Source organism: Triturus cristatus, chromosome 6, assembly GCF_964204655.1.
Source record: "Triturus cristatus chromosome 6, aTriCri1.1, whole genome shotgun sequence".
Taxonomy (NCBI): domain Eukaryota; kingdom Metazoa; phylum Chordata; class Amphibia; order Caudata; family Salamandridae; genus Triturus; species Triturus cristatus.
Window position 1 is genome coordinate 217,659,076 of NC_140589.1, and position 19,759 is coordinate 217,678,834.

At 42.6% G+C, this 19,759-nt stretch overlaps 1 protein-coding gene across 1 annotated transcript in view; it reads right to left on the minus strand.

The window, feature by feature from the left end:
• Positions 1-18,805, minus strand: part of LOC146816671 (adhesion G protein-coupled receptor F2-like) — a 499,236-nt gene extending 480,431 nt beyond the window's left edge. The window contains exons 1-2 of the mRNA XM_085609542.1: positions 18,688-18,805; positions 49-106 (exon numbers count right to left, since the gene is read on the minus strand). Of these exons, the coding sequence (XP_085465668.1) occupies positions 49-106; positions 18,688-18,792 (163 nt within the window). The 5' untranslated portion in view covers positions 18,793-18,805. The remainder of the gene's footprint in view (positions 1-48; positions 107-18,687) is intronic.
• Between the last annotated feature and the right edge of the window lie 954 nt (positions 18,806-19,759).

The window sequence follows — 19,759 nt, forward strand, 5'->3', positions numbered from 1 at the left end:
AACCTGAAATTAAAGGATGTGTGATATAGTTAAATTTTATTCACTCACCTTCATGTTTTTGTCTCCAACTTCTTGTGAAGGAACTGTGAATCATTTCAGAGTGTGTCTAAAATAAAATGAATGGTTCTATTTAGTTTTTATTCATTCAATGGAAAGATAAATTGTTAAGAAACACATTCTGAATTTATTCATCTACATATTAAAAAGCTAGTGCTCTAGCAACATTTGTTATAGTGCCAATATTTGATGTCATTAATCACTTTTCATAAAGTCAACATCAAAAAATCTGTAAATTTATTGGCGAACAGAAAAAGAGATACACATTTGGTTGGTTTGTTCAAAATAATAGTATCAATGCACTTCTGATTATTCGCTTCTGAAAGGTCTTAGCCCAGAATGGGAAAACAATTGCTAATATGACCTAGATGTGTTGGCAAACTTTTCAGAAAGATCTGGGAAATAAGCAGGTCTAATTTGAATTGGGGGCATGACCTTAAAAAAATGTGTTAGTTGCAAGAAGAGGAAAGGATGATGGGGTAGCAGCATTGCACTCCACTCACAACCACACTTGCACCTGTGTCACACAGATGCACAACGAAACTAAGTTGCCCATCCGAAACTCTAAATCTCCTTTCACAGAAATGCAGAGCTATAGTTGAGAACCTAAGGGAGGGGCTGCAGGTGGCTATTAAGAAGGTTGTAAATACCCCAAAAGTGGTAATGTTTTCTCCACCACATTTGCACATGTAAGTGTGCTCCTAGATATGCCCAAATAAATAGTATTTGCTGACCTATTTTGTCCCAAATTACCACACTTCATACTGCAGAGAATAGTAATTGTTATTTCTTAATGAATTGTCCTACATGTCAGGCCATCACATTACTGTTCTTGTGCTCTCTCCTCCTCATTCAAACCCCCAAACCCACCACAGCTACATCAGACTGGGTTGTATGATACAACCATGCATGCCTAAACCACGAATACCTTAACAATGCGGTCTGAACTACGACTGCTTTTTTACCACGCAAGCCTTTACAACAAATTTCATCGTAAACACATTTTTGCTGAAGGGATATGCGTGATCAATTTCATATATCAGCGTACCTGGCCAGTGCCCTACCACCTAACACCCCACCTGGTATTCAACCCTGCCCCAACCCTTAACCCTACCCTGACCCTTCAGCCTAAGCCCTAACACTCAGTCCCTGCCCCAAAAAACTACCCTGACCCTCCATTCTGCATCCTCAAACTGACCATGTACTACCCTTAAAACTATCCTGCCCCGTCCAAAAGAAGTACCCCAACCCCCCAGCCCTGAACCCTAAAATTGACCCCACCCCTAACAAGCATTGGCATAGCCAATAGGTCTCGCCTTTGGGACCTTATAAGTATTTAGCCATGCAACAGTTGCCTAACTAAATACTTATAAGGTCCCAAAAGCGAGACCTATTGGCTATGCCAAGCGATCAAACATCAAAGCGGCCGTACGGCCGTGGACGTGAAAGTAATCGCGGTAAAGCGCACATGCACTGTAGCTCTAGGCTGGCCTGGTAGCACTTTTTGGAGCCCTCTCAATAAGTCTCGCCAGTCAGGCGAGACCTAAAAACGCCCCCCCCCCCCCCAGCTTGTGGGAAAACAGCACGCGTAGCTCAGCCCGCATTATAAGGCCATTTCCCTCTGGCTGCACACAATGGAATGTGCATACAGTTAACGCGTAAGAGGCAACCTATCTTTTTATTAATGAAAGTTCAGATTTATTCACTCTAGCTATAAGCAACATTATGAATGCCTCAGTAACACAAGGAGGAGTCTATCTGCCACCTTGGGCCAAGCATGGATAGATCTGTTACTGTCATTTCTCTACATCCATTCGCAGCCATGTAACACATTCCATTTGTGCTTTGTCCATAGCTGTATAGGCATAACGTATGGACTATCTTCTTCCTTTACTTAGACAGACATTCCAGTGTGGTGGGGTCAAAGCAGGTGGCATTGGTGAGTTTGTACAATCTGAACGTATGCAAAGCCTTGTGCGGCTTACCCTCAACCATGAAACCGTAATCAAGAATTATTATATATTTTTGAACAATAACTGGGGATGGGGAACAACCTTTACAACGCAATTGTTACAACGCACTACACTTACAACGCATTTTTTACAACGCATAATCCATTACAACGCACTACACTTACAACGCATGACACTACAACGCATTTTTAAAAACTACCTTTACAACGCATTCCATTACAACGCCTACCATTACAACGCATAATATTACACTACACTTTCCAACACTTACCCTACTGTTGCACCCCCTGGAGTTAGAATAGTAATTTTTACCCCTATACTATCCAACACTTACCCTACTGTTGCACCCCCTGGAGTTAGAATAGTAATTTTTACCCCTATACTATCCAACACTTACCCTACTGTTGCACCCCCTGGAGTTAGAATAGTAATTTTTACCCCTATACTATCCAACACTTACCCTACTGTTGCACCCCCTGGAGTTAGAATAGTAATTTTTACCCCTATACTATCCAACACTTACCCTACTGTTGCACCCTCTGGAGTTAGAATAGTAATTTTTACCCCTATACTATCCAACACTTACCCTACTGTAGCACCCCCTGGAGTTAGAATAGTAATTTTTACCCCTATACTATCCAACACTTACCCTACTGTTGCACCCCCTGGAGTTAGAATAGTAATTTTTACCCCTATACTATCCAACACTTACCCTACTGTTGCACCCCCTGGAGTTAGAATAGTAATTTTTACCCCTATACTATCCAACACTTACCCTACTGTTGCACCCCCTGGAGTTAGAATAGTAATTTTTACCCCTATACTATCCAACACTTACCCTACTGTTGCACCCCCTGGAGTTAGAATAGTAATTTTTACCCCTATACTATCCAACACTTACCCTACTGTTGCACCCTCTGGAGTTAGAATAGTAATTTTTACCCCTATACTATCTAATACTTACCTTAAATGCAATGTAATATTATGCATTGTAATGGTATGCGTTGTAAAGGTATTTTTTAAAAATGCGTTGTAGTGTCATGCGTTGTAAGTGTAGTGCGTTGTAATGGATTATGCGTTGTAAAAAATGCGTTGTAAGTGCATGCGTTGTAAAAGTGTGCGTTGTAACGTCATACATCCACTGGGGATATCAGCTTTCTGCAAATCTAGCCACCATTAAAACACACAATCACCTAGAAATGTAGGTGGTTCAAGGTTTGAAAAAAAAAGATCACCCAGGTCTAACCATATTTACTTTTCCATAATGTCTGTCTATTTCCAATCCTCAGGACTTCTTATACAGCATTTGAAGGAAGCTTGGACATTTATATGGATTTCATGCATACAACTGAAAGTGTTGCAAATCCCCTAATAGTTGCATATGAATGCACACAACAAGAGACAATCTACAGCGCTTGTATTTCTGATTTGCTGTCCTGATTTGTTTTCAAATTAAGTCAAATATTTGATGGGAAGTCGGACTGTTCTGTATATTGCTGTGGGCAAAGGCTCAACGGACAAAGGAGTCAGCACAGGACAATAAAGCTTCAGAAAATAGCTCAATGGGTTTATTTGTCTGTTGCTGAAATATGTAATTGTGACCTGTAGGTGACAGATTTAAAGAATCAGTGGTACAAAGCTGTATGTAATGAGAGCTCTTCTGGCCCCACAAGCCAGCCATGAGTAGCATGTCCAGCATCAGTTTCTTCACTCTCTTCTGATGCTTATGGTTTTGATTTTGCCATTATCAATGCAGGCGCATAAGAAACACAATGCAAAGGGAAAGGCTAACCAAGCCCTGAATTTGGGTAGGTGAGATTTCTGGAGTAAGTCCTTTATTATTATCATCAATATCATCAAATTATAAGTGTTGAAACATAAAAGGAATACCTAGCACTAGTCAATTAGTCCTGTGCTGTCTAATTTGCTGATACTGCTTATGGACTGGCAAGTGAAATTAGAAATTGCAGTATCTTTATGGGACATAGTGATAACTGAATCTGTAATCCCTGAATCTGCCTTCTCCTATGCTGCCCTTCCTTGCAGAGATCTGTTCACCTGCAGTGGCACAATGCGTCAACCGGGAACCTTTAATGTCTGCAGGAACCAACCCACAGAATTATCTGTATCCTGTTATTGTGCTTATGTTGTGTCTGCAAATAGACATTTGGTTTACGACCTCCTCCTTTGCGCATGAGACTGGTCGGAGACATTTCTCAGACTGCTTGAATCTTTGCCATTCTGTTCCCTAGTTCTGGAATGGCACAATCCACCCACGAGATATGCCAAGCTGTTCAAGTGCTTGAGTAGGTTGGCAAACTCACATGCCTCGTGGCGTTGTCCTGGCTGTCAAAGGAGAAGTTTGTGCAATTGTACGTGAAGTGTGTCCTTTTATTCTGCATGTTTCTCCAGGCATGCATGAACACACTGACCATTCACACAAGGTTTAAAGATATTAAACACACTTAATGACATCACTCACTTGCAACGTGTTTTGTCCAGTGGTTAATTTGTAAAATAATAAGTGCCGGGGCTCTCGTCAGGAGGCAGCTTCTACCAGCCCATTTCTCCTGTTAGCGCCGCCTAAAACAGACGCCATGAAACCCTACAAGTGGGGAGAGGATGTGGTGTAATGGCCAGAGCTGCCGAGCTGGGGAACCAGGTTATTTTTAGGTCTCGCCGGCGTTGCAGCGCAAAGCGCTGCCGCCAACGAGAACTATTGTTACCGTGATGCCTCTCAAGGGAGACAGAGCGGGGCACGCGCAGCGATCGGGGTCTGTGGACGCGCTTCTGAGAAGCGCAGATGCACACGCCCCCAAGCGCGCGCGTGCGCCACGCTCCGCCGACCGCCGGGCTTGTTCTTGTCATATTTCTGTGTCGATAGACTGCTAGGTTTTGCAGCAGCGGCTGCATGGCCGCCATTGATTGAACCGAGTCCGGGAGGCAGTCTAGGAAGCGGAACATGTCCGAGAGCGGGGCGGCTCTGGCGGGAAACAGCGAGATTCCGGGCAAGACACAGAAGCTTAGCAGCGATGAGAATAGCAACCCCGACCTATCCGGGGACGATAATGTGAGTAACGCCGGCAAGGGCAGCATCTTTAACACATAAAGAACGGCGAATGCACCTGGGTTACTTTAACTAAGGTACCAATTTTGCATAGTTTGGTAGAGAGGAAGTGGATTTCCAACCTATGACTTCCTAGGAGTATCTTTTGAACAAAACATGAATGATCTGTGTTTTAGGGATCAATTGCATGACCTAAAATTTGCGAAGGGGCGTTTCATAGACTATACATATACGCCAGAAAAACTTGCAAATTTCCGTCACTTGGTTTCATTTTCTATCCGATGTTGCACGAGGGCTACACTTTCAGAGTGTGAAGCCGATATGTCTAGTCTGTGTATTTTATGCCCCTGCGTTAGTTCGCGGGTTGTAGTTGTCTGGTCTAGATGTCGTCATTTTTCTGAGAAATAATGCAGCTTTTATGTGGTTCATGGCATCAATTTCTATTCTACACATTTTACATGCAAAAGTACGAAACTAATTACCGGGGTATGGTTTAGCGGAGGTCGTGGTTGGGATGTGTAGGACTTGGTTGGGTGGTCGACTTTCCAGCATACATTTTGGAAGACCGTTTATATAGGCCGACAAATTCGAACTATTGTTGTACCATGATGCTTGATTAAAAACAAAGTTTAAACATGTTGTTCTCCCGTCCTCACCACCCCCATGACCGACGGAAGCTTTGAGAGTAAAATAAATAAATGATTCTGGGTTGCAGTGTTCATGTGGTGTTGTTGTTTTTTTTTTCTTTCTTCAAATGTACTACTTCCTGATGTTTCCAAAAGCAACAGTTTGGGGAAGTTTGAGGGGACGACATAGAACCAAAAATCTAGTTATGTAGCGCATTGTATAAATCAGCAATGTCGACATTTTAACTCGCTGATGTAGAATTCAAACGTTATAGAAACATTTCATTAAAGGATTTACGCTTTGCAGAAGGCTTTCACTAGTCAAGATTGATCTTGTGGCAAAGGGCAGATACCCATCCGTAGTATTCTGTGATTCCCCATTTCCTGGATGTCTAAGCTAGTGTCTGAAAGGGTGAGAGTGAATGATGTATTGGTATGTTATATGAGGGTATATCTAAGAGACAGTTACATGAAGGATGAAGTTCTGAGAGGACATATCTTCTGTTTCTGTAACCTAAGGGTCTAACATGAAATAAAGATCTTAATTGAGTGGCTCTTGTATGAAGATCCTGCCCTCCGCCTTGAAAATTTTTGCAACACGTCATGGAGAAGGTTGTTGTGAGAAGGATTGCCCTGTGACCATGGAGTACTAGCTTGATGCCGCCCATACTTGAATCCACCATCAAGTGGTGTCAGCTCAGCTACTGGGAAGGAGAAGCCTAGTGAGGTGGGCGGTGAAGTTCTGGCTATGGGGATTTATAAACTGAGAAGACTGGTCCCTCTTTATGGGCCTAAGAAGGGCAATGCTATGAAAATATATGGACGACGCTGTGGTGACAGTAGAATCTTATTACTTACAGTAAGTATAGTTTTGAAATGACCCTTGGAGCATCAGGCAGAAATGCATTAAATTGTGACATAAGGAGAAGCGGTGGCGAGAGCGCAGTAGGCTTTCTCAATTAGGATGGCTGTGGCATAGGCTAGTCCATGCCTTTGAAGATTCGTGTGTGCAATCTGCATATTTCATGGCACCAAATGTATAGTGTCCTAAAAAAAATGACACTGCGCCTGCTAGCGCTGGATGTAGATGATCAAGAGGTCTTGTGACAATGCGCGGCACCAGGTAAATAGAGGCTTTCCTCTTTGAGTTGGTCAGCACCAGAAGCGGTTCTGTTTGTATGGCAGCGCAACTTGCTTGTGAAGGAGCTTCACACATGGTTGTGTTTCCAGACCTGTCCATCATATTTGAGACGCTGGTTGTGTTAACGTAAGACGTCGTGAAGGGGAGCGATGAGCTGACATTTGATTGGGACAGGTCTGAAGATGTTGAAAAAAAGACTACACAAAGCCTACGGATTAATTTAGAAAGCACAGTAGTCCTATATCCAAGGACTTAGCAATTGAAATTATTGTTTGAGGGTATACTGTGCCATAAAGTTGAGACATCGTCTGCCTGTCATTTATCCAACTGAACTGTTAAACTATAACCTACCATTGATTCATCAGCATGATTATTTGGCTTGTATGTAGTATTATTCTATGTACTTCTGTTTATAAATGACCTTTTGTCCCAATAACTGATGCATTAGGTTGTGGGACATCTTGGTTGCTGATTCTTGCGTATTGTCGTGTGTTATATACACCTTCTGCTAATGCATGTTAGTAAGTGTGGAACTTGGCCCTTTTGGCTAAAGTTCCCTAAACTTTTTTTTTGCTTTTCCCCTAGACCTTTTTTCTGACATGTTGCCAACTTAGATGCTTTGGACAATTTGCCACTGCTAAACAGTGTCAAAGTGCAAGTGCTCCCTAAGTACAGTGTAATGGTAATTGGTTGTCCATGATTGGTATGTTGTATTACTAGTGAAGTCCCTAGTAAGATGCGTAGGTGTGCCAGGGATAGTAATGCAAATGGTACTTGTGGGCCTGCAGCACTTATTGTGCCACACACTCAAGTAGCCTTGATAAAGGGAACTCAGGCCTGCCATTGCAGGGCCTGCGCTCAGTTTCCTAAACTGCCATGTTGTTCTGGTAAGTGCACGCACTTAACCAGACCCTGCCCTTCCTTTCCATACACATCAGGCACCCCTATGGTAGGTCTAGAGTACCCCTTGGACAGGGTGCAGTGCATGTGAAAGGTGGGACATGTACCAAAGTGTGTACCATGTCCTGGCAGTGAAATAATCTCCATTTCGTTTTCACTGCTGAAAGGCCATCTTGCCCATTAGAATATAATGGGAAGGCTGTGTAATACGTTTTCCAGCCTCTCCCCAAAGGCTTAAGATGGAAAGGTGAAGTTTAGTATGCCTGAACTCACCCCCAATAACACATCTTTTTATGAAGATGGTTTCTGCATCATGTGTTTGTAAGCCCCTCTTTCAGAAGTGGCGAGGTTTTTGTGCTTTAAACATTTGTGTGTCTCTGCTTGGTTGTGGATTGCCTGGCTGGATTTGAAAGCGATAGGATCTGAGGAATGTCTTGACCCAGGGGAGGAGGTGAGACCGCACAGGCTGACCTGCATTTGGAGTTTAGGGGTGGAGTAGCCTAGAGGCGAAGAGGTCTTGACTGGTGCTATAAAACAATTGTCCCATCTCCTGCTGAGTGATTGAGAATCCAGACCCCCACTAATCAAAGGAAGAAGGTGGTCACTGGTAGGGAGGCACCCAGAACTGGTTTGAGCCGGGGTCAGTGCCCCCTGTTACACAAAGACTTCAAAGCCATTGAGGGGTATAACTATACGAGCTGAAGCCCCTGAACCTTGGGAGAATGGCTTGATCAAGTGTGAACAAGATTGGAGCTACTTCGTGGTCAAGGGGACCTTTGCCAAGGAAGAAACAACTGAAGAGACTGATGGATAGGACTGCTCTTGCTGTGTGATCTGGGGTTAGCCTGCAGTTTGCTGTTTCAGCCAAGGAAAGGCTAAAGGGATGCTGCTGTGTCCCCCTGCTTGAAGGACTTTTCTGTGTGCTGTGTCCTGAAGTAACTAACCTCAAGGGCCTGAGGTGAGCTGGCTCCCTGTTTGGGAACACAGGAACATAAGTTTCCAGAGACGACTCTCCGATATGCTGTGTGCGTGGGCTCTGTCTAGCCTGAGACCTTCGTAAGTTGTGCCCTGTGATCTCGGGCACCTGGAGTTCCAAACAAGACTCAGCGTGTGTGTGTGTGTGTGTGTGGTGCAGCCTAAGTCCCTCGAGAGGATTGTCCTGTGATCGTGTGAACCGGGAAGCCAAGAAAGTCTCAGCGACGCCGTGTGCTTGGTGCCGCCTGAGACTTTCGTGTGGATTGACCCGTGATAGTGCGCACCAGAAGGGCAAGTGTCTCAGCGACGCTGTGTGCGTGTGCTGTTTTGCAGCCTGAGACCCTCGCCAGAGGTGCCCTGTGATCGGGGGCACCCGAAGATCAAGTGTCTAAGCGCCGCGAAGTGCGTGTGCTTTTATACCGCCTGAGACCTGCGCAAGTTGTGCCCTGTGACCATGGGCACCAGAAGATCAAGTGTCTCGGCGACGCTGCGTGCAGGTGTCATGTTCAGCCTGAGACCCTCGTGAGGAGTTGTCTGGTTATCGTGCACCCGGACTTCCAGTGAGTCTCATTCACTCTGAGTGCGGGTGTAGTGTGCAGCCTGAGATCTTCCCATTGCCCAGAAATTCAGAGAGATTGCATCGGAGGCCCAAGTCGCTGGATGAGGAGAGGAGAGTTGGTTCGCCCCCCCACCCCTTCCCCCCGGTAACGTGTGTCGACTCCTGGGGTGTGGGCTCGGAGGTAGACGCTCTTGGCCTCTTTCTCTGTCCTACAGCGCAAGCCTCTGCTTTGGCTCGGACTGCGGCCCGTGTGCCAAAGGAGTGGCAGCAGCGGGGCCGGAGTGCGAAGCTGCATTCACTGTTATATCTTACCCGTGTGGGGGGGAGGGGCAACTGTGGCCGTAGACTAACCGCAAGCCAGCACGAGTGGCGGAGAGACCGCCGGAGGCACCGTGAACGGTGCTGGAGTAAATTACATATTGCATTATTTCTGCATAACTGAGTATCTGATGATTGTATGATGCATTGCCTTATTTCTGCACAACAAACTGCCTGATAGGTGTGTTACGCATTGCACTAGGTTTGCATAACAAACTGCATGATAGATGTTGCGCCTTGTCTTAGTCCTGCATCACGAACTGCCGGATTGTCGTATTACATATTGCATTAGTGTTGCATACCGAACTGCCTGATGTGTTCCGTATTGCATTAGTTTCACTTAATGAACTGCCTGATAACTGTATTACACGTTCCATTACTTTTTCCTAACCTAGTATCTGAAGGGGACCGTACGAATTGCATTACGGTGGCATAACAGTTTACAACGTTGTTGCATTACGCACTGCTTTACAGTGACAGTACAAATCGCCAGATAGCCGGATTATGATCTGCATTATTCTTATGTTGTGAAGTACCTGATTGAGGCATAACTAACTGCATATGACGACATTAGGATTACATAGGATTCTTTAGTTTAGCTCCAGAATAATAGGCCATAGGGAGCATTACCCTGACACATATGTTGGTTTAATATTGTGTGGTCGCATCGTATATCTTTTTAGAAACATATACTTATTTTTCTGTGAAACTTGTGTGGAGTCTATTTGTGGTTTCATCATTGGGTTGCTGTGAGTGTAAGTGCAAATACTTTACACATTGGCCTTGAAAATAAGCCTGGCTGCTTGTGCCAAGCTACCAAGGGGGTGGAGCGGGGGCTATCTCTAGAGGCGACCCTTTCTTTCCCTAACATTTGTGGCCGCGGTGTGGGATTCAAACACCGGGTCCAACAGTAAGTTTGTGTATGTTGACTTCTATTATTTGTTAATTGCTGTTTATGGTTTTGTTGGGCTGAATGCTTACTGCTGCAAGAAAGGTTGTGAAGTTTAAATAATTCACCTGCAGGTTGTTTTGGTAGTACTATGTGATTTACTTTAGACCCCTTTTGTAGTGCAGTTAGCAGTTTGGAGAAATGGACTTAGTACCCATCTGTGTGTTGTGTGGATACATGATGCCTGTGCATGTCCATGTATCACAACTGTGAGGAGGGGTAGCCTCTGTCTGGAGAGATACATGTGTAGTACACATGTATTGGTTTGCACTGCTGAAAAGCAGTACCCCAAGGCTAGCATTTGCATGCAGAAGTACTGCGTTAAATGCAAAGTTGGGGAAGTAAGGTGCCCAGTCAAAATGAGTTGCATGGGGAAGGATCTTCTGTTGTGAAAGTTAGAGAAGATTAGTACCCTGTCTTGAAGTTTCATGGCAGAGTATGCCTTGGGTCAGATGTCGAGAAGAGAATTAGTGCTGCGAACGGTCTCAAGGGAGAATACGCCATGGAGTGAAAATGTGGGTTAGTGTAATAATAATCTACTGTGTTGTGGGTGATGGCCACAAGTTTCACCCAAGTCATAATTCTCTAAGATAGGAAAATTTGACCGATGTTTGGTACTTGAGACACAGTATTTTTGTATTTGTTTCGTGGTACATTTTCTTCAGTTTGTGTATATTGGAGTTGGTCAGTGTTTTGTTCCAATAGTATTGTTTGATGCAACTCTAGTGTGTTATAGAGGAGTACTTCTTTACCTGCTGATGTGATCTGGTGGAAATGGTTGTGTTGTTGGACTGGTGTTGTGTTTGATTGTTGCACCAACAATTTGTAAAAATGCATATACTGGTGTGGCTGACCTTTATTAGGTCTCGCCTGGGATTAGCAGCGCACATGCGCTGCACTCACCATGCGAGGGCTTCTTGGAATCGATCCGATTCCAGAAGTCATGTCTGAGCTGCGCCCGCAATTCTGATTGGTGTGCATCGTTTGACGTCCGTTATTATTCAGAAGGGACTTTGTTGATTGTCCAGGAGCGTTTTAAGTCCCTCCTGGTTACCACCCTGTCCGTATTAGGCCACGCCCAGCGGGTTTGGATCTTTTACTCGCGGTGTGCCACTAAGCACTTTTTCCCTAGCCTCGCACTCTGCATTTTATAATTCTTCAGTCTCGCTCGATTATACAATTTCTTTTTTTTTATGCAGGTTCTGGGGTAGTCTTGTCCTCGCTCTGCATTCTCGAGTTGTTATACTTGTTATTTTTGTGTGCGGAGATCCACAACAAAAAAGGCAGTGCTCACTTTTGACCGTAGTTTACTTCTATTCTTGGCGACTAATAAGAGCACAGTGCGTCATTTTGCAACGGAATTGCCCTGGTGTTAGGGAGTCTGGTTGGGTGGACTGTTTTAAACATTTTGATGAGACTTTTCGGGGATGTCGTGTAAAAAAGTCATTGTCGCTGCTTGCAGCTACACACTGCGCTCCGTTCAGGGGTGCAACGTGATTTCATTATTTTGAAAGCCCCCCACCCCAGAAGTTATTTGATTATTGACAGGGTCAAAGCCTAGTTTAATATGCATACCTCAGTGCGTCCTACTCACGAAAAAAAAACATTTCAATAGTACACATTTCTAGTGTGTGTACAAGTATTAAACTGCACCGAAAGCATACGTGGACAATGGACTGAATACGGAATGTCCTAAAATCGGTACACGTGCAGGCGAATGAATGCATGGTTGAACCCAGGCTGCGCAGATGCAAGTAATCAGACGGCTAAACACGGGTTGTACCCAAAATAACAGATTTTCGATCCTTAATTCAGTGAAAAATGCGCTATTTTTAGCATCTACTAAAACAGAGTGCATACACGCCAAGAGACCCAAATTGGGCGGGAGACTTCCGGAGGCAAAACTGGCTTTTCTGAAGGCAAAACTGGCTTTATTTTGGCTTTCTCGTGTCTAGAATAGCATCTTCAATAAAAGTCAACGGGGGGAAGAAAATATATTCTTACTTTTTTTTTTTTTATCCCCAGCTTTCTACTTCTTAAATGTTATGTGTGAGAGTGAACTATGACAATTGGATGACTCGATAAATGCAGCTCTATTTCTTCGAATTGTGCCACATTAAACAAGTCGGGCAATTGGTAAACGCCTCACATTCGTACAGAGCGACAACCCGACTTTTAATTTGGGATCACCCAGATAGATCAACTCACGAAATAAAAACTAACTACAGCCAACAAGAACCCCGGTGTCTGCCATTTATGGGATTGTGGATGGTTCTCGTTTGAAGGAGGGGCGGGCACGATTGGGGGAGGGGCGCCCCACGGGCAGAGCCGATGTGAAGCGGTTTATGCTTGGGAATTACTTCATTGCTATCCTTGTGCAATAAGAAGAGGAAAGTGAACGGTTTGAATGCGGTTTGTAGCCATTAACGCCCAGGCATGCACAGATACTGCTTTTGCATGCTCTGAGAGGTAAACCTTCACCAGTTCACACAATTTTACTGCCTTAAGCCTTGCTAAATACAGCTTTGTATCTGGATAACAGGTGCCAAGGGTAGCAGCTCTGGGACACAGGCTCTTGTCTTACAGTTTGTGCTCACTACTATGCATATCCCCCCCCCTCCACACACACACAAAAGATTCAAGGTGCGCTGAAATACAATCACAAAAGGTAGAGGCACTAGAGAGCTGTGTGTATAAACACCCCCGCTGGAAGTAAATGCCATGTGGCCACCCGGAAATGCCGTAAATCACATCAGCGTTTCTTGGAGCTGTACCTCTGTGTGCAAGTACGGTATAGTAGAGTAATGCGAGGGCTCTGATAACCGCGGTGGTGTGGTCTGGCGATGCAACACTTATCTTATTATGGTTGTAGGTCACCCCTGGACCCTATCATGCAGCATGTAGGGACACCCATAGGGGATGTGGGAGCCCTGAGCAGAGGTGCGCTTTCCGAGGAACGGTCACCCGTTTATTTTTCTACCCGAGTGTCATTTTTTACCACAGTCCTATAAAAAGAAAAACAAGCATAAAATATTCAATAGGTCTCGCCTTTCATTAAGTTAAAGTCATTTGCTTTGCTATTCAACACCATTAGCAAAGCAAATGGCTTTAACTTAATCAAACGTGAGACCTATTGCATTTTCAATGCTTGTTTTTCGTGGATGCGTCACAGAAGGCGCTCATTCTGTTCAGGTCAATTCTCGACTATCACAACACGACTATACAGCATTAGTAAACGTCGATCACACCCTAAGAAAGGTTTCATTTGTAAATAGGTTTCCAATGTACACAAATTCACAACATCCAGACTCGTTTTAAATGTCAGAAGTTAAAAAACTCTCCCCTAAATGTCACCGTTTCGTATGTACAGTAATGTTACTGATCACTCTATACATCCACCCGTTATGAACTTACAAACAGAACAATAACACAAGATGTATACACCGGGCTTAAAACATGCTGTTTCCAAATCAGCATCTGGCCACCAGTGCTGAGACTGGGAAAATCAGTGGGTTAGAGACGCCACAACTTCTGCTAAGAACAGAGACAGACTCGAGATGACCCTTCTTAACCTTTTTCTAATGGGGTCGGTGAACGATGCTGTGGTCCTTTTGCTTTGAAGAACACTTTCAGGAGAGGAATGGGCTTCGAATTGGTTTATTTTACTGTCTCAGATGTTGATAGATTAAATTCAAGTATTTCCCGGTTGCGCTGGCTTGGGGCAGCAAAATGGTGTTCAGTTACCTGAAGCATTCCGTTATTTTACTCCGTATTCACTCACTGCCGGCCGGCCTGATAATGTTATGTTATAAAGGGTTTTATAGCGCGCTCAAATACTCAAGAGTGTCCTGGCTGATAATGTGTTTTAGGTTCCTTAGGTTTCAATTTGGGCGTTTGTTACCAAACCCGTTTCAGGTGTCCATGTCTCAGTGCACAGCTGAATTTTCTGTGGAATTTCGAATTTCTCCAAGGAAGCTGTTTTGGCACTATAGGATATCATTTTTAGTACAATCTTTTCCATTTCGGGGAACTAGGTTTGAGTCTCGGCGTCAACAACATTTTGTGATTCTCGGTGAATCACTTTCTCGCCCTGTGCCTACTGAAAATGAATGTGTCCTTAACTGGTGCTCAAGCACCGGTGTTGATGATAAAGTGCCGGTGCTGAGCACCGGAAAGCACCAGCTCAAATTAAGCGCTGGTTTTGTCATGGCTGAAAAGCATTGTAGAGGTTTGGCGAATCTGTTTCAAATCAAGTCCCAACGAAGAATGTAAATATGTTTTCCATTCTAACTCCTTGTACAGTAAACTTTAAAATTACATTTATGAATAATGCATATTAATTTAAAATGTTAATAATGGTGTTATTAATAATTGGAATTGAAAAATAAAACATGCTTTAAACAAATATAGTGTAAAAATACACCCAAAAATTAAAATACCCATCAAGATATTTTTGAAAAAAATACATAAAAACAAAAAACTTTAGGCCTCATTTTGGTAGCGGACGGTCTGACTGCCGCGTTATGATAGGGCCGCTGTGCTGGCAATCAGAAAGTGCTCAATATCACAGCGGCTTGTGCTGCGACCAGGGAAAAGGGCTGCAGAACAAACCATTATGGTATGGAGCACCTCTATGCAACATGTGCCATGTACCATGTCCTGCATGGCACACGGTGCATGGAGGAGAGTGGGAGCTCTACATGCCCACTTTACAGTGGCCCACAATGGGTGGGGGCCATTGTTGGGCCCCTAAAATTTTGTTTACAACAACCTTTTCATTGTGGTCTTCCACACATGAAAAAGTGACCACTTTTTCATGTGTGGAAGATAGGATAGGATAGGATAGGGATATCGTAATCCAAACGGCAGTGCCTGCCTCGGAACCGCCACCATTAGGGAATATGATTTCAACTGCCAGCCCTGCTCCAGGGGGAGGCAGCAGTCTTCTCCCCGACCACTGTGGATCTGACCGACAGGATTGCAATCTGGGATTCAGACTGAAGGATTCTCAGTGATGTGACCACTACCGACGTCCTGTCGGTGTGCAGTCCGACTGCTATCAAAAGAGGCACTATTTTTCAGATTAATGCATCACAATTTGAATGCAACATTACATTAATTATATATATTTCACACATTTATTAAAAATGTAAATATTCATTTCAAATTATTAATCATTGTTTAAAAAAAACCACTGTTCCAAAATCTGCAAAAACACACAATTCGAAAAAGAAAATTAAGAAAATGTATATAATTTTCTAAAATTAATTATTCAACTAAAAACATTTAAAAAATGTTCAACCCGTTTTTACATATAATATTAATTAAGATTCCTTTTAAATAAAACTACCCATCTATAACACCAAAAACACAAAAAACGGAAAAAAATTAAAAATGCAAATACCAATCTAAAAATTAAATCAAAAAAATATATAAATTAAGTAATATCAGTCAGAAAATACTACCCATCCAACCATCCCAAAAAAACCAAGTAGCGAAAATAAACTGCATAATTACGATAATTTTGATTATGTGTTTATCAAAAATAAGTGTCACAATAAAGTAAAGAAATTCAATTATAATACAATACACTACGATATTTAAAAAACAATGGTAAACAATATATTGAACTTTGATGTTATAAACTACAAAAACAATATACTTACCTTTCATATTTTTGTAGTCACAATATATTGACCACAATAATATGGTTTAGATGGTATTTTGGAACCACTATTCTGGCTGAATGCCAACAGGGAGTCTGATTATGTGTTTTTTTGTGATATCCAGATAGAAATATGAAATTGGTAGTGAATCGACTATTGAAAACTGAAATGTCAAATAAATAGCACATGAGGGAGAGTGTGGGGAATAGAAATTATTGCTGTAACTAGCTTTAGTTATGTTTTTTTGCGTTTACTAACACTCTGGTATTCCAGCCAGGACACACAGTAAAGGTGTACCTCCCAGGGCTTATCATCCTAGTGCACGACTCACACCTTCCACATCTCTGGTGGTCCAGCAAGGCACGATCAGTGCAGAGACGGAGGTCTGACATCAACCAGAATTTAATGTTAGAAACTCTGGAATCACCTCCTCTACCACACACACCTCTGTGACAGGAAGTGGCCCAGAGATGCTTCAGGATCGCAAGCAGTAGTTCACCGGGATGAGTCCAGCATGTAAATTCAGGGAGAACACAAAAGAGCCAGGGAGCTCTTTAGTGAGTTACACCCTGCTGTTTACTAGGCTACAACTCTTTATCATACATAGTTAAATGTATTTTCTTTACCAATCATGTGTTTATAATTACAATTTAAAAGTTGCCTGCAAGGCAGGGCTGACTTTTAAAATGACAACGGGCAACATGGCTGTGCATGCTCAAGTGCAGCAAATCTATTGGGCCTCTAAACCTCCCTGTCCTATTATATACTAGGGACTTATAGGTAGTTTAAATCCCCCTTGCCTTAATATATACTAGGGACTTACTGGGCTCTGTCATTGCCAATTATAATGATACATAACCGTTTACTTTTAATCTTTTAACACAGGCCCTGGGTCTGGTTAGCAGAGCTCAGGGCACAATCAAAATCAGAAAACTAACACCTTGTAGTCAAAATGGCGGTACAAAGTGGGGGGCACTGCAAAAAGGTCCAGATTTCTCACACAAAGCTACTCCAGTTTATTGTATTACTGATAGGTTGGAGTTTCGTCCTCAATATTTTATCCAGGTCTTTTAAGTTCTCTACGAAAATGTTTCCTCATGATTTGTTTACTCTTTCATAAATCTTGTGATTTTGTATTTAATGTCTTTTCTATGTTATGTATAAAGGCTTCCATTAGAAGATTATAGGGTGCAATAAAAATGCTGGGTCCTCTCATGTACCTGGGGTTGATATGTACTTGTCAATGTGAAGTCAAAGTTGGAACTACTAAGCCAGTTACCTGTGACAATATTTGTCTCCTATTGTAAATGTACCCTGCTTGGGAGAAAAGTCCAATTACTTCCCTATTCAGAAAATCTCACTAGGTCAAACTACTGCTACTAAAATCTCCTTTGCATTCGTATAAAGTTTGGCACTGTCACATTCTCCTCAACAAATATAACCCAGATTAACGTACAAGAACAATGATACCCCGGTATACACTGCAGTGCCTAAGGAGCCTGGATATATTTGGCAAATCGTAAATTGAGTAGTGCCAGGTCTAGAATGGGATGAATCACATCTAGTTTTGTTTCAGTGCTCAAAATCGTTGGTCCTGTGGCTTTCAACTGCATCTTGCCTACATTCACTTGACATATCGAATAGATCCAACTCTCTTCCAAATTACCTTCAGCCAAATGAAAAAAACTTGATATAGACCTTTCTGTTGTTCCACAAGTAACTAGCTTCACTAACAAGGTGTTCTACAAACTTTGCATCCTCCACAGAATCTTGCTTTTTTGTATTAACTGCAATGCATCATCTTTGGTCTAACAGTGGACCTCGATAAAGGAATACCAGCCAGACTAAATTCCAAGTTACAGTACAAAATCATACATGAACACTCAACTGGAGTCTGATATGCATTTACTATACCTCACCCTCATTGACTGTACCTCTATTTCCTGTCAGCCAACAAGGTTTGAAGTGAATTCCCTGTTCATTTTTCACAAAACCTGGCATCCGTGAAACTGTAATCTACCTCCTCAAATACATGGTGTCATTAAAGTAAACAGATGTCTAAGGCACCAATCAAAAAAGACTCATTATAGGCACTGTGAGAATAAGATACTATTGATGCCTGTTTCCACAGGGATCCCCAACTACAGTTACATTGGTTTTCATCTGCCATAGACTTGTATAATAAATGTGGTGGAATTCGGCATTGGGGATTATCACCAGTGATCCTTTGCTTCCACTCTCAGAACTCAGCTATGTCTCCAATTGCTTGTTGACTGTACCACCACCTCAGACCTTATACAATGCTCTACTGACATCCAAATAGGTTTGCGCAGTATAAAACCACATACACACATTATTTCATAGATTGCATGTGTGTTACCATGCTTCTAATTAAGATCAGTTGAAAAATATATCAATACACTAGAAACATAAAAAGATAATTTACTTAGACTTACGTCTGCAGAAGACAGTGCATTTACACTCCATCCTGGTGCATTTGCAGAAGATGCATTGAAGAAAAGACTTAAAGGGCAGAGGAAGACTATCCAACATAATTTCATTTTTCCTTTTATATCACTGCATGAAAGGAAAAATCAATTTGTTACACAATATTTACATTATGCCCAAAACAATATCAACAAAAGTCTGTACATGAATAATTAATCTCATTAAGTGAATTGATATAATGTAACAAGGTAAACCTGAAAGAAATCTTATCTTTCAAACAATTAAATTTAAAAAATGCCATCACATCATATCATTTTAATTGGTTACTTAGTAGATAAATGTACTTAGAACAGGCCTACTAGCCCAAGCACTGATGAGCACTTCTTTTTAGATGAAGGTTCTCATAATCAAGAAAAATGTGTATGTGTATGCCTGAAGTTGGCTAGCCCATTAGCCCATGCTGCATACTTTGGTGTGCAGGAACAAAACGTTAATGACAGTTGTACAACCCAATGGATCAAGATGGATGACCCACAGCCTCGTTATGTTTGTATGTAGATATGCATTTTGTATTTATGAATGCTTGAATTACACAATGCTGGTTAAAGAATTGAAGTTGTTCCTTGGGCAAACCTAAAAAATATAGACAGTAGTTTAGTTCCTGCATGCTTACAAAATGTACCCAATCTGTAACTGTAACACATTACAGGGAATGAGGAGGCAGAGAGCAATATTAACTGCCTTAAAGAGAGTCCCAGGGCTCCAAAAGCAGGGCAATAATATCAAGAAACTTTACTTGATGCCATTTTAAGTTGGCCAATCTGATCTTGCTGCGCAAATGCACGCCACAATTCTGTTTAACTCATGGACAACGCAAGTACAAATATGCCTTACACTGCCAACCAGAAAAGAGTGGCACTAGCTCCCACAGCCATATCTGTCTCCAAATCCCCTCCCAGGGTGGAGAAGTCATGCACCATGTACTAAAGTTGGGTGGTCTCCTACTCCACTTTAAGGTGACTTTGAGAAATGTGGTTGTTGATTGACTGGGGTGTGACCACTGGTCGAGCAGCAGCCACA